The sequence below is a fragment of the Neolamprologus brichardi genome, chromosome 7, assembly GCF_056152115.1.
Source record: "Neolamprologus brichardi isolate AB-2024 chromosome 7, ASM5615211v1, whole genome shotgun sequence".
NCBI classification, from domain to species: domain Eukaryota; kingdom Metazoa; phylum Chordata; class Actinopteri; order Cichliformes; family Cichlidae; genus Neolamprologus; species Neolamprologus brichardi.
The window spans coordinates 50,149,467-50,163,507 of NC_142110.1; the positions used below are offsets into that span (position 1 = coordinate 50,149,467).

At 42.0% G+C, this 14,041-nt stretch overlaps 2 protein-coding genes across 11 annotated transcripts in view; one reads left to right on the forward strand and one right to left on the reverse strand.

The window, feature by feature from the left end:
- The window catches only part of mapk10 (mitogen-activated protein kinase 10), a 40,202-nt gene extending 34,580 nt beyond the window's left edge, over positions 1-5,622 (reverse strand). For all 7 annotated transcript variants that reach the window (XM_006789078.3, XM_006789077.3, XM_006789083.3 and 4 more), the window contains exon 1: positions 5,309-5,622. In XM_006789078.3, coding sequence (XP_006789141.1) covers positions 5,309-5,311 — 3 coding nt within the window. In that variant the 5' untranslated portion in view covers positions 5,312-5,622. The remainder of the gene's footprint in view (positions 1-5,308) is intronic.
- A 4,016-nt stretch (positions 5,623-9,638) lies between these two features.
- ptpn13 (protein tyrosine phosphatase non-receptor type 13) overlaps positions 9,639-14,041 on the forward strand; it is a 53,198-nt gene continuing 48,795 nt past the window's right edge. For all 4 annotated transcript variants that reach the window (XM_006789084.3, XM_035906936.2, XM_006789085.3 and 1 more), the window contains exon 1: positions 9,639-10,005. The gene's annotated coding sequence lies outside the window, so the exon portion shown is untranslated. The remainder of the gene's footprint in view (positions 10,006-14,041) is intronic.

A 14,041-nucleotide genomic window follows, 5' to 3' on the forward strand; every position in this document is an offset into this window, starting at 1 on the left:
ACTATTCCAAAGAGAGTATTGGTGTATTTATCTGTGTGTGTAACACATAAAACACTAAATGTATGACAGTGATTTTCAGCTATAATATATACAGAGATTTAAATGTACATGGTGAAGGCTTTTCCTTGATAAACCAAACCAGTCACATTATTACTATAGGTGAGGCAAACTACAGTAGCTCTACAGTAAAATGCGGATCATATTTTACCACGCCAGGTTATCAAAATTGTGCATAATCAGCAGAAACACTAGAGCAACTGATTAAAAGAGAAAACTGACCACCACGCTCTGTAAGTTAGTTTTGAGTGCGGCCTGCAGTAACTTTCGTGGTAAATCCCTTCTACCCCGTATGAACACTTAGTGTATTGATCCAGGCCATTTAAAAAAAGTATCTGCAGATGCTACAGAAAGGAGAGCTTGGATGCTCTGCAGTGTATCTGGTGCTCAGTGCTCATGTTGTGAGGCTGCTAGCTGGGGCCACAGATGCACCTGCTCTGCATGGCTAAGACAGTTGAAGCTGTGACTGAATATGGTTAATATTCCATCTTTGACTCCTCCTACCGTGTCTTTCCTCTCTAAGTTTAACATGCTAGTGTTTAGTTACAAACAGTGCAAAGCCCAGCCAGCTGAACAAGTAGACAGTTTTGCACCCATTCAGTTTTAACAAGTGCTAGCAAGGCTGCACTCACCTAATCACAGATACAGTGTATGGATACAGTGAAATACTTACTCCTTTTAATATGGTCTGAACTGGAGGTGGTCTACTGTAATACATGGTCCTGATACAGTGTTAGTTGTCTCCCAGGTCAAAGAAAAGGCAAACCTTAGTTTGAGGTAACACAAAAGTAATCTTCAAAAACAGATTTTGCTGGTGTTTTTTCTTTTGTGGGCTGTGTGTATTAATAAAGTGGTCAACACCAATACTAAAATTATTTATCCAAACGAATAACCATTACAAACCTTTGCAGTAAAGCTAAGAGGCTTTGAGGTACCGTCAAGTTCTTCTGACTCTGACCTTTCAAGTGTGGTAAGGTTAAAAGCCCACAGACTATTATTAAAGGATCTGTTATGAGATATTTTTTTGTGTGTCACGGAGGTCCATTTCATTACTAGCTGCAGAATTGCAGCCAAGGGGCGCCATGCCAATATCTACCAAACATCTCTCAGAATTGAAAGGTGTGTTTCACTATGTCTGCCATTTCTACTTTTGAAAATATTCATAGACACAAATGATAGACATAGCGGCCTCTGAGACAGAGAAAAAAAGTATTTTAACAGTGTTAAAGGTGCAGGTGTTGGAAACAGGTAATAATGATGCTCGTCTTTGCGTGGTAGCTATGTCTCACCTGCTTTCAGCAGGCATTTTATGCCTGTTTTTGGGCTACAGGATGGCATTGTTGTGCTTCTATGGTTCTCCCCACTGCATCCTTTGTTCAGCACAGGCACTGTCTGTGCTGTCAGGCTGATTGACTACTAAAAAGTAATGATAAAGCACAATAAAGCCAGTCATGTGCCAGTCAAAATGTCCACAGATACCAATGTTTGTTCTCATATCCATCTTTTCTTTCTTCCCACTCCGCTCCTTTTGTTGATGTCACCCAGTTCGCACCACAACATTGCCCATATCCCCCTTGTTTCTTTATTCCTCCCTCCATCGTCCGCACTGATGAGAGCCTGCATTTTTCCCTACCCTTCCTGTCTTTTGTCCCTCCCTCGCTCCCACCATTCCCACTCCCAGGCTCCCAGCCTGCCTGCAATTGTCTCCCCTCCCCCTCCCTCGGAGCTCCATTGTGAGTGCTTGGTTCAGCAGCCTCAGCCTCTCCTGCAGTATGCAGCGAATGCCTCGTCTTTTCCTTGTGCAGCCTGAGCTAAACGCAGCACAGCCTCCCCCTTTTGGGCTCGGGGAAAACAGAAAAGTAACTGCAGGGCCCAGGCAGGAGAACAAGACTTGAACTGACCCATCTAAGGGGTGTCAGAAACCGAACGCTCGCTGACACCCATCGATTTGTTTCTTCACAGCTGAAAATCTGCTCACCTCCTCTGTCTCTGCTCTCGTACGTAGTCTTGCTCGCATCCTCTGATTTGCTTCAGGTAAACAGCAGGCACGCTGGCCGAAAAACCACGCTGACGCTGCAGTTTTCTGATAGGCTGCATCGTAACGACATGTACACCTTTGGCAAGTGCTGAGTGCAGTCATCTGATTTACAGCTTTTCTTGCAAAACCTGACACACATTCAGTAGAAGGAGAAGAAGAGCCACAACTGGAGCACACCGCGCATCCTGCAAAAATGGCATCCTGAACACTTTTAACTTTTATTTTGCCATAATGACAGAGACGTTTTCAGCACTGTCATGTGAACTGTGAACATTTCTGTTGCTCTGTTTCAACTGTGGTATACTTTCTGAACTTTTATACTTGTAAACGCCTCAGTTTGAGCAAAACAACAAAAATCGACCCCCCTGTGTTGATAAATTTATGTAAAACCTCCACCCTCAGGTCCAACAAAGGTTTCCACGGTGACCGTTCTTGTCTCCTAATTATCTTCATTTGCAGTGTGAGAAGATTGAGATCAAATCTAAAACAGCTCAAAGTTTTGCACGCAGCTATCTGTAAAGGCAAATAAAAGCTGCATATTTGTCGGATCAAATCCAATTACATAACTGCATTTCCCATGCTGCAGGCATATTGTCACTGTTTGTCTGTAGTTGTAAGCAATACTGCAACTCAGGAGGGGAATAAACTGGCACACAGCGAGAATTTCATTTTTTAAAACTAAAATAAATAAGAGCATGCTATGAAAGATGTCCATGGAGCACATTTGTCAGCTTTCTAAGCAGTTATATCTATTACATTACTAATAGTTATGTGATTTTAAGTGTGACCACTTACCAAGCACTTCTTAATCTACTTCAGGCTGGCTAAATAAATCTTCTCTCCCTTACTTGCTTACATTTTTTCACAGCCAGCGTTTTCCATATTTTTTCTTTTCTTTTTTAATTATCCACCGTGAGACAACTGTTGAATTTAATTCATCCAAGTTAATAACTGAGCTGTCATTGTAATATGGATTATTAGCACCAATCCACAGCTAGGAACAATGCTCAGCTGGGGTCACTGGGTGATGGCAGACTAAATCAGCGTTCCTTAGTAACCCATCCTCATCTAATGATGAGTTTGACCTTCCATAAAAGAGAGCAATGACAGACAGGCCCTCAGATGACTGATGTGGATATTTAAGTAACTGATTGTCAGGAGGAAGATGGTTTTTGTCAGCTTCAGACTAGCTACCTTGAACTGGACAGTAATTTCAATTAATATTTTTTGTTGTTTATTCATTCCTCTCCTCCCCGTGGTTTCGTTTGTAATGACTTTGCTGTTATATAGCATTGCTAGCTGAATATATTTAAGACTAGGAGTGCTATTTGGGTAAAACGGGACATTTGAAGACATTACCACAGACTGTGTGAAACTGACTGGAGTGACCAACCAAATAATAGCTAGATGATAACATTCCCTACTTTGCTGATTAATAAAGCCTGAAATCCCTCCATTATCTCAACCTAATGCATTGCCTTATTTTATTACATAACAAAGGATTATTGCACTGATGCTCCAGACTCAGCAAAACAAAAACAGAATGGTGGAAAAAAAATGAGTGCAGTGGTGCAGCATATTATTAGTCTACTGGTGACCATTTCTATTGATGATGCTCTGTTATATAAACAAGCTGCTTCACTGCCAGTCAATATCACATCAAATCAAACAGACTGTTTTTTTTTTTTAAATATAAATGTATATAATGCTAGAGCTACTTTTGAAATTCACCCGAGGTGTTTTGGGGGAAAAAAGTTCCTTTTTGGCAGCTAAAGATGACAAGGAGGAGAAAGGGTAGAACCTTTAGCCTATTTATCCAATAAAAAAGAGATAAAAAGCAACTCTTTAGCTGCTGCGGAGACACCCATAAAAAAAGCTTTGTTTAACTGTTAAGCCTGTTCCCTGCAGCACTTTCACAAACATGGAAGCCTGCTCCTGAATAATTCAGCACCCAAGGTCACAGCACAAAAAAAAAAAGAAAAAAAGAAAACTCTATTTTCCTCCTGTCGTGAACATGAAGAGTTTGTTGTGATCCCCTCAAACATCTATTGACTCCACTGCACAGCATAAAGCCAGCAATTAGTCCATGACTATGGGCCTGCACAAAAACAAGAAATAGTAACAGAACAAGAGCCCTGCTCACGCCTGCATACTTGAGCAATAAGTGCAGTGGGTCAGGTGGGTTTACCATGCCTTCCCAATGATCGAGCACTCAGGACAAAGCTGATTTAGAGAAATTACCTTCCTCTGCAGCTTCATCTCATTTAATCCACTACACAGCATGCAGCCCACATTAGGGCTGAACAGCACCTCTCTCTCTCTCTCTCTCTCTCTCTCTCTCTGCAGGATTAGGATTATTTGAAGTTCAGCTTTCATGACAAACAGCCCAGAAATTACTTCAACTGTTTCTCTTCATATACACTATAAACAATCACAGTAGCAAAACCGCGACTCTTAGAAACACCCATATGGGCCAATAAATCACCACTATAGCACAGACTGTCTGCAGGAGGACACAGTTTTCCAGCATTTATGAAAGATATGAGGCAAGCCCCCCCCCCCCCCCATCATCTCTGTGAAGTACTGATGGTCTGCATAATGCACAAGGTGCGCAGTTGACTTGTGAGGGGGAGGAGGAGGGACAAGCCCTGCATGTAGGCCTCCAATATGTATCCTGTGTAAGGCTATGAAGAGATATGAAGAGCATCACTCAGCCAACATCCAGTTTCAGCCGCCAATCAAACATACATAAAGCGCTCTAACACCGACTAATCAGACTGTATGGATGTATGGAAAGGGAGGTAGCCTGGATACCCCCCCCCCCCCCCCCCACACACACACACACACACACACACCTTCTCTCTCTCTCTCTATCACCCGATTTGGATGATGTTATTACCGATGATGTGCGTTCAAGGCAATGCAAGATGCGAGATATTTTGTCAGGCCAGGGCTCGCGTCGTTATGAAATCCCTCACAGCGCCGCTAGTGAGTTATAGAACAACACACGCGGCTGTGAATGACTCAAGATGGGGTTGATTATTTATTTATTTATTTATCAATCGCTGTCCCTTTCCCCCCCTCACTGAGGCATCACTAGTGGACTTCATTAACCTTCCCTTTCGATCAATATTCATCACTCCACCCTCCGGCCAGGCACGAGATCCAAGCATCGCGTCCACACTGAAATAAAACAAATCCATCCGGCCTTACCATTCCGTGCCAGTTGATGACGATCCCAGTCCGGTGCCTGTCCTTTTCAAAACATCCCGACGGGAAACACTGCGGAGACCATTGCTGAAGGCTTCATGAAAAAATTCATTGATGCGACGAAGGAGTGAGAGGGAAAAAGGGGTCCGAAAAAGAAGACGAGAGAGAAAGGGGGAAAAGAAGCAGAGGTGGACCGAACCGAGGTTTGCTGATGCTGAATCACTCTCCCTCAGCTCACCACCTTGCAACCATTGTGCTGCAAGATGCTGGCTGTACCATTGTGGACCTCACCAGAGCATAGAGAGAGAGAGAGGAGAGGGAGGGAAGAGGAGGGGCGATGGGGGGCGATGTTGCCATGGCAATTGAACAGGAGCACGTCTGACGTCAAAGCAAGGACAGAGAGGGGAGAGGGAGAGATCACATGGAAGCTGTCCCCCCGGATGGGAGGGGCGTGTTAGAGCATCTTCTCATCCCATCCTGTACCGTCCCGCTGGTGCGGTCACGCAGATCGTTGAGGATATGAAGCTCTGTTATTTCTCAGGTTTCCAGGGGCGTGTCTATGCAAATAGTGTTTTTGCATTTACTGTTGTTGTTGTTTTGGGGGTTTTATTTGTTTTTTGTTCTCGACTTTATTTACGTCTTATTTTGAAGATAAAAAACTATTTTGCAGATATTGTGTTGGTCTCATAGATAAAGCTACCCAGCAGAAGAGACATAATTAAAATCACGTACACATTATTACACTCTTCTTCTTCTTCCTTCAGCTGTTCCCTTTCATTATGTTTGGTCGTCTGCATCCATCTCACCTCAGCATCCTCCTTGGCCACTTCAGCCCTTTGCATCTTTCCCTTTGCATGATTCTCCTCTGAGGCCTTTGTCTTCTCATTTTGCCTGGCAGCTCCATATTCAGCATCTTTTGTAAACCTATCGCTCCTCTTCTGCACATATCCAAACCATCTCAGCCTTGTCTTGCTCACTTTGTCTCCAGATTGCTTAATGTGAGGTGTCTCTCTGAGATACTCATTTTTAATTTTTCCAATCTTGTCTGTTTTCACTCCTTATAAAACCCTTAGCATCTTCAAATCTGCTGCCTCCAGCTTTTTGCTAGTGCCAACCTCTTCAAACCATACTTCATAACAGGTCTCACTGCCGTCTTGTAAATTATCCCTTTCACTTTTGCTGCTACCCTTCTATCATCCTTGACACTTCACCTTCACCTCCTCCACCCTGTCCGCACTCTCTTTGTCACCTCTCTTGTGTACTGTGTTCATCACCTACTACTGCGTCTTCCGTCTTCACTGTTACACTATTCCTCTTCTCCCCAGTGCATACCTCCACCTCTCCAGGCTCTCATCCGCCTGCCCCCTACTCTCACTACAGGTCATAGTCCATGGAGACTCCTGCCTGACCTCATCTGTTAGTTTGTCCATCAGCACTGCAAACAAGAAAGCGCTCAGAGCCAATCCCTGATATAATATCACCCCCACCTTGAACACATGTCCTGCATCACCCTCACAAACTTCTTCACACTTCTGACTTCCTCATACTGTACCCCAGTTCCTCTCTTGGCACCTTATCCTATCCTTTCTCTAGATCCACAAAAATATGGTGGTGTCCTTCTCCATACTTCTCCATCAGTATTTGAAATAAACATCGTAGCACCCTTTCTTGGCAATCGGTGGCTGCTGCCAGCCCTGACTACTCCACTCATCTGACCACTTCAAACAAACTACTGCCATTTCTAAGAGTATATGCAAGGTACTACAGATACTACCAGTACAGTGTTATTTTTTTAAAGGAATAGTTTTACACACCCAAACACATTAAACAAAGCAGTCATTTAAACTGTTTTGAGCGCTTTGTGAGCAGGTTTCCACACAGAAACTTCTGCATGGAAACCTGCATATGTAAATCAAACGGGAGAGGGACCAAAACATTGAATATTTAGCCTAAGTGAGATTTACCAGCCAAGAAGTAAAAAAAAAAGAAAATAAGGAGATAATCACATCAATGTAATGGTCTCAGCCAGACCAACTCTGGAAAATAGTCTGCCTCTGCCACTGGTTTGCTTTCTTAAATGCTTATCTTGCATTGCTCATTTTGATAGTAGCTGATAAAATGTCTTTTCTTGTAAAAACCAACCAAGCAACCAAAAAGAAAAACAAAAAATCTCTTTCTGTCATAATTTGTCACAAATCCCCCCTGAACCAAGCTGATAAATGCACCAGCTTCACGTTAACTCAGAGGCAGTGGTTGCTGTTTTGTTTTGTTCCCAGGCTTGTGAAACCACTGAATTAACTTACTGTAATCACAAACTAGAAAAATACCAGCATAATCTGCTCTGATGCCTCCTAGTGAATTTCAGTGTGTGAGAATCCATCACTGTCAAATACAGAGGCCAGGTTCCATAAGTTAAAAGGGATTTGACACAATATTGGGGACAATAGGGGGATTTACATGCAGAGCTTCAAAACATCAGTCTGTATACATTGACTTCTGGAGTGTCTGAGACAGTTTATTGCCAAGGTTTTATTTTAACTCGACACAGATAGAGGACCCAATTTCAAAGTAAGTGCAAAGGAGGGTCAGATTTTTTAATGCTTTCCAGCTGGAACCAAAGGCTAAACTTACTGGAAAACCACCACCCTAACACACACACACACACACACACACACACACACACACACACACACACACACACACACACACACACACGCACGCACGCACGCACGCACACACACACACACACACACAGCCAACAGTTCCAGGTGCCCCACATTCAATATTGTCATGACAGGCATATCCACTCTTTCAGGGTTTTACTGCAAATTGCCTCGAGGGCTCAGGCCAGTGCCAATAAGGAGGTATTAAGGACAGTACAGATAGAAATAGCAGGAAGAAGAAATCTAAAATTCAGAACTCCTTACTAAGGCTTAGCAGGGACTTGCTAAGACTCTTTCCCCAGATGAGGCCTCTCTGCTCCAGGTAATGTAGAGTGATTAAAGGCTAGTCAGTCAAAGGAGACAACAGGTATACAACAGGACATTCCAACAGCTGTAATGGTTTATCATAACAGTGTAACAAAAGTGGAAAAAAATTAAGCAGCCTCCCCAAATATTACATGTTTTTAGAAGGAAAGCTATAACTAACTAGCTAACAAATGATTGAGTATGATTCTGAGCATCCTCAGAAATGCTTTGAATTGAAAATAAAGAGGCAATCTTATCTTCTGTCACATATTCTTTGATGGGCCAATCAAAGATGCTGTTTATCTTTGTAAATATCATCATTTTATCGGATTATTGAGGGTGTCATCATTAATGATTCTTGTTCTGGTTTCATTGTTCTTGTTCTCCTTTATTTATTTATTTATTTTACAACATATTTGTCTCTGCTACTGAGTTGTTGTGCTTGGTGATTTAGTGCTGATGTTGTAAGATCCCCACCAACAGACTGTTATACGTATAAAAGTATAACAATTCCTGCAGAGAAGACTAAAAATATAAGGAATGGCAAAAATATTTGTCTTATTGCATTCAGAAATAGACTAAATATGCACCTACAGAGACAGGCCCACGCAAAAAATGAAATGGTTTATATGCAATGGCATCATCTGCTGAAATGATAATACTGGTTTCAATCTAAGTGGAAAATCAGTGTCAAGTAATCAAGCCTTATCACTGCAGGCAATGGCTGGTGATAATAATCATGTCTTTTAGCACTAACAGGCACAGGCAGGCGGAGATAACCCTTGGCCACAATCTGGCTACTAAGGGTTGTAATGAGGAATAAATGTCACAAGATGGCGCAAAGTAAACCACAAAAATAGCTCATCAAGACAAGAGCACCTATAGGAAGGAAGTACTCAGCAGTGAATTGCTTCCTGACTGCTTAGTTGACTCATTTTGATGTTATGGGATATACAGAAATCATGGTTAATTTTGGAATTATTTTAAACAGGAAACAGGTCGGGTCCGTCGTAATTTCCCATGGTTTAAGAACTCTTTAAAAACAGCCTTTCAATTATATTAAAATACACAAATAGATTCTCACACATACCATACATAACCCTATGGAAGTGGTGTATTTCAGAGCAACTTATCTTAAAGTAATAAAAAAACTTCGTTCTTATACAACTATTAAATGTATCTCAGTGGACAATATTTAATTTTATAAGAGCATTTTTATAAGAAACGTCGGCGATCTGGATACATACTCTGCTTCCATGACTTGGTACTGTGTTACTATAGGAACGGCTAAATGACAGTCCCCTCGCGGAGAGCCAATAGACAGCCACAGTAAGGTGTCTGGTTACTTCCAGTCAGCCCACGCGCAGAGGGAGGGGTTGTTCCACTCCTCAGCAGTAATGGTAACTTGGCTTCTCTGGTGGTGAGAGCAGTACTGTTTAGTGGCCAACAAGCGCAGCTTCTGAGGAGTTTCAGAAGAACAGTTTTACTTTTTTTTTTCTTTTTTCATTCGCTGTGGCCAGCTTCAGTAGAAGTGGATTTTTATAGGTGACTGCTCCGCGGAAAGGTAAACCTGTTGCCTCTCCGCCCGCCTGCCTGCCTGCCTCGCCGACAGCGATCCAAGATGTTGCTTTGTGGATGGGATGGCGTCTGGTGCCGTTTGTATGCCCACTCATAACCTCGTCCGAGCACCAACATTTCCCTCACAGCTGATTTTGTAGCTCGTCTCGGCCGGTAAGCTTTTTTATGAACCGCTCAGAAAGTGATGTAAACAAACTTTATAGTGTCCTAGCTAACTTTAGCCAAACCGGGATAACCGAGGGATTGAGTAACTCGTGAGGAGCCTCAAATACCGGAGGTTTTATGTCTTTTCCACCTTTAAAAAAACCCCCAAAAACTAATAACAAAACTAACATCGTCAGAATTAATAGCTGGCTGCACTGTTGGTATTTAACTAATATGTCTCGACCTTAAAAGTTATGCGTCATGTCTTGTTAACTTAGTCCAGAACCCATGACAAATGGGGCATCTCTAAGCTAATCACATCGTATTGTAATTTTGCGAGGGTGGAAACACCACCTCAAAAATAGCACAAGACTGGCAGACTGACTTATTTCAAGTGATTCTACCTGGAAATTTTTGGATAATTATGAGAAATGCGAATAACATTTTAGCATATACGCTCCTTCCAAACTCTAACAAAAGGTGAAGCGGTATAGTGTTATCGGGAAAGGCAGCTTGGCCCCCCTCCCCCTTAACTTCACCGCTTTTCTGTGGTAATTAACCTAAGGTCAGAGGTCAATTTGCAGACTATATAACGATCAGGTTAGGCTGTGTGCCTGACCAGGTTTAAAGTGGCTGTAATGGGGCACCGTCAAGAAAAAGAGGAAAAAATAGGAATATAGACAGTGGGTTGGGTTTGTGTGTGTGTGCTGGGAAGAGGTGGGGGGGAGGTGGAGTGAGGTTTTTTTGCAAAACCAAGCTCTGCATGTCACTGTACTCACAGCAACCCTGTGATTAACAGAAATGGAACGGATGAGGTCGAGACCAAAATGAGAAGTGAGGGCTGTTGGTCCAGAGCTGGGCTGATATTCAACAAAATAGTCTAAGCTCTCTTTTCTGGTTCCTACCCAAGCTTTGTTCAAAACAAAAACAACCAAAAAACAAGACAAACGCCAACGCTAAGAGATGATTAACGGGACGTACTTGGAAGGTACTGGTCCCATTGCTGTAATTGTAAGCATCCCTGTTTAGACATTCATAAGTAATGTGGAAAAGCATGTCTACTGGTTGTACGTCAATCAAAAATAATGAAAACTCACCACTGGGTTTTCCCATTTTATTTAGTTGAGTCACTCCTGCTCTGCTCAGTTTCTTTCATAAGCAAGCATGAGCAGGACACAGCTGTGAATACAACAGCAGATTAATTTTTGCAGTAAGGAGCACCACATCAGCTACTTTAACAGGTAGTGAAGGTTGAGGTTTTCAAACCATAATTCTGGCTTAAAGTTGCATTTTATCACCTCAGTAGTGTGCAGCCTAGTTAGCTATGTATGAATTCTCATTGCTTGTGTCATAAGGCGTGTTCGCGAAAGATATCTTGATCAAGCCTTTCTTCAAATTCAAAACACACACACGGGTGTGTTTTTTAAATTTGAATCATGTGCTTGCAGGCTGCACTGTACAGTAAGATTCGGGGAATAGAGGTTCACTCAGAGTTTGGTACTGAATTTTCCTGGCACGCAAAACCTTCAGGACGATTTTCACCTCAGTGCTGGCGCAGGGTAACCCCTCTCCCCTCCCCACCACCTCTTACCAGCTTCTGTTCCAGATGTGCTTGCCAGCTGAGACCACAGGTCTGATGTTTGGAGGATATGAACACATTCTTTCTCATATCTTTATTAGTTTGTGCTTTTGGACGCAAGAGTGGAATCTGGTGCTTTTATGCCACATTGCCCCCAAAGTGCGGCTAGGCTTGTTTTCAGATGATTTTGAGCAGGGTTAGATTTTTGTTTATTGCTGAGGGATGAACTTGGAAGACAGCAGGAGAAACTGGAATTATGTGTGCTTCTGTTATTTAGCTGCAGGTGATTGTTTTCAAATCCATTTTGTGGACTGGTAGCTGTGACAGAGGAAGGTGGGAGGAAAGGAAAAGTGCAGAGTAAAGAACATTATCACGTTTCCAGGATTATTTTCTTTAAAATCCTTGTGACTGTAGCCTAGGCTTTTAAACACGAACAGCAGCAGACTAATCTTTGTTTAGTTTCCCCTTCTTTTTCTAGCTATGGTATGGGAATTCAGAGGAATTTCTGGGAACAAACATTTCTACACTTTGGAAAACAGAGAATGGGGCGCTGAAGTGGTGAAGGCTGTCTGCTCTCGCTGATTTGGCCCGCTGCCTTCTAAGCACCCTCAATAATGAGCAGGACCATAGTCCAATGAGAGAGAGGAGCTGGCCTGCACAGTAGCCTGAGTGAGGATAAAAAACATTCCACTGTAGGTCTCTGTTAAAATAACAAGGGCCACAAAACAATCGGGCCTTACAGCACCCGCTCTCCCCATTCTCATGGGTAATGAGCAAGATGGGTAGTATCCCACTTCGCCTCCAACTTCACGCCTCCTGATGGCTAGAATGGTTAACCTGCATTCCTGCATAAGAATTTTGGCCTGCTTACTCATTAACCCTCTTCTCCAGACTAAGATTCACTGAAAGGAAACTGTTTCACGTATTATTTTCAGAAATAAAATACAGCGCTAGAGCAGGCTGGTGACCCAGTTTATAGCATATGAGTTCATAGTGCCAGACATAACAACACTGGTACACGGCTTTTCTTTTGTGACGTCTTCTTAGGGGATGGTAATGGGTTCTGTAACACTTCTATCCCCAGAGAGTTTCATAGAACCACAAGCATGTTGGATTTTTTATATTATCCACTTAAATGGGATTTGCTCACAATTTGGTGCGATTTTAGACCAATGGTCTTTGACATTTCTCCAGCTGACCTAAGAGATTAAGTAAAACCCTTTTTACTCTCTCTCATCCTCACACATAGTCACCCAACAACACTCCCTCAGTTGTCATGCAAGTTTTAGTCCAAGGTCTCTCAGTTCCCTGGTGACAAAAAGGTGGGAAAATGGATTTTCAGATGCTTTCTGCTACTGATGATATTATGTAATATGATATATCTGCCAGTGACACTGGTAAATGCCATGTTTTTGCCTGTCACCAGTACTGATATTTGGATACTTCCTATCATGTTCTTGTGATTTCTTTTTTCCCAGTTGTGAAATTTGCAATTTACAAAAAAACAGAGTGTCATTAGACCAAATGAGGCCAAAGGTGTGGTCCAAGGGAAAGAGGAAAACACAGGTGCTTGGTGCTGGCAACACTTCAGAGCAGTAATATCATGTAATGCAGTCAAATTTCAAATGAAACATTAGGTGTGGACATTGTTGCTGTTAAGGTCCTTTTTGTGTCTTTGCCACATCTGATTGGCTGCCAACATACGAGGCAGGGACACGATCTCGGCTGGCGTTTCTGATACAGATACGTTTTGGTTGTTGCTAATACCTGGAACTGGTATTAGCAACAATTGGAGAAGAGAGCGAATCATTCTTTGAAATGAAAGTCAACATCACGTGACACTTAAACGTACCTTTCTACTTAGTTTCTTTGTAAAATTATAAAACAAAATATAAAAAATAGATTTATAAGTCTACATTTGTTTTAAATTGGCATTGTTTGGTTAAAAAATAAATACTTAACAGGGCCAAGATATATAAGATAAACTTTTTGTTCACCTGTTTATGTAGTTTACCTGATTTATTTGCTTCCATTTCATTTTAGCTCATTGTGATTGGCTTAACTGTGCCTGAATTTATGATTGCCTTAAGGACCTCTCCTCTGACACAATCAGTGGTAAGCTGAGTTGTCCTTTGAGCAACTAGTGCACAATAAATTCAGAACAATATGGAACTGAACAGTTTGCTACCAGTGCTCAGTGCTTCCACAGATACCCGAGCTACTTCTTTGAGGCCGTGTCAGACCGATATCTGATCCAAATATGAAAGATTTTAAGCTCATTGAAAAAATGTTTTAAGTACAGTTTTTCAACAGAAGATGAAAATTAATTTAATGTGACGTTACACAGTCTAGTACATGTTTTAAGTGGCTGCTGTTTGGTTGATCTTTTATTGCAGTTATGCTTGTTTTCCTGTTTGGATTTCTTTTCTTGACTTTTTTGGTGGGACTTTTGTGTTGAGTTCTGAT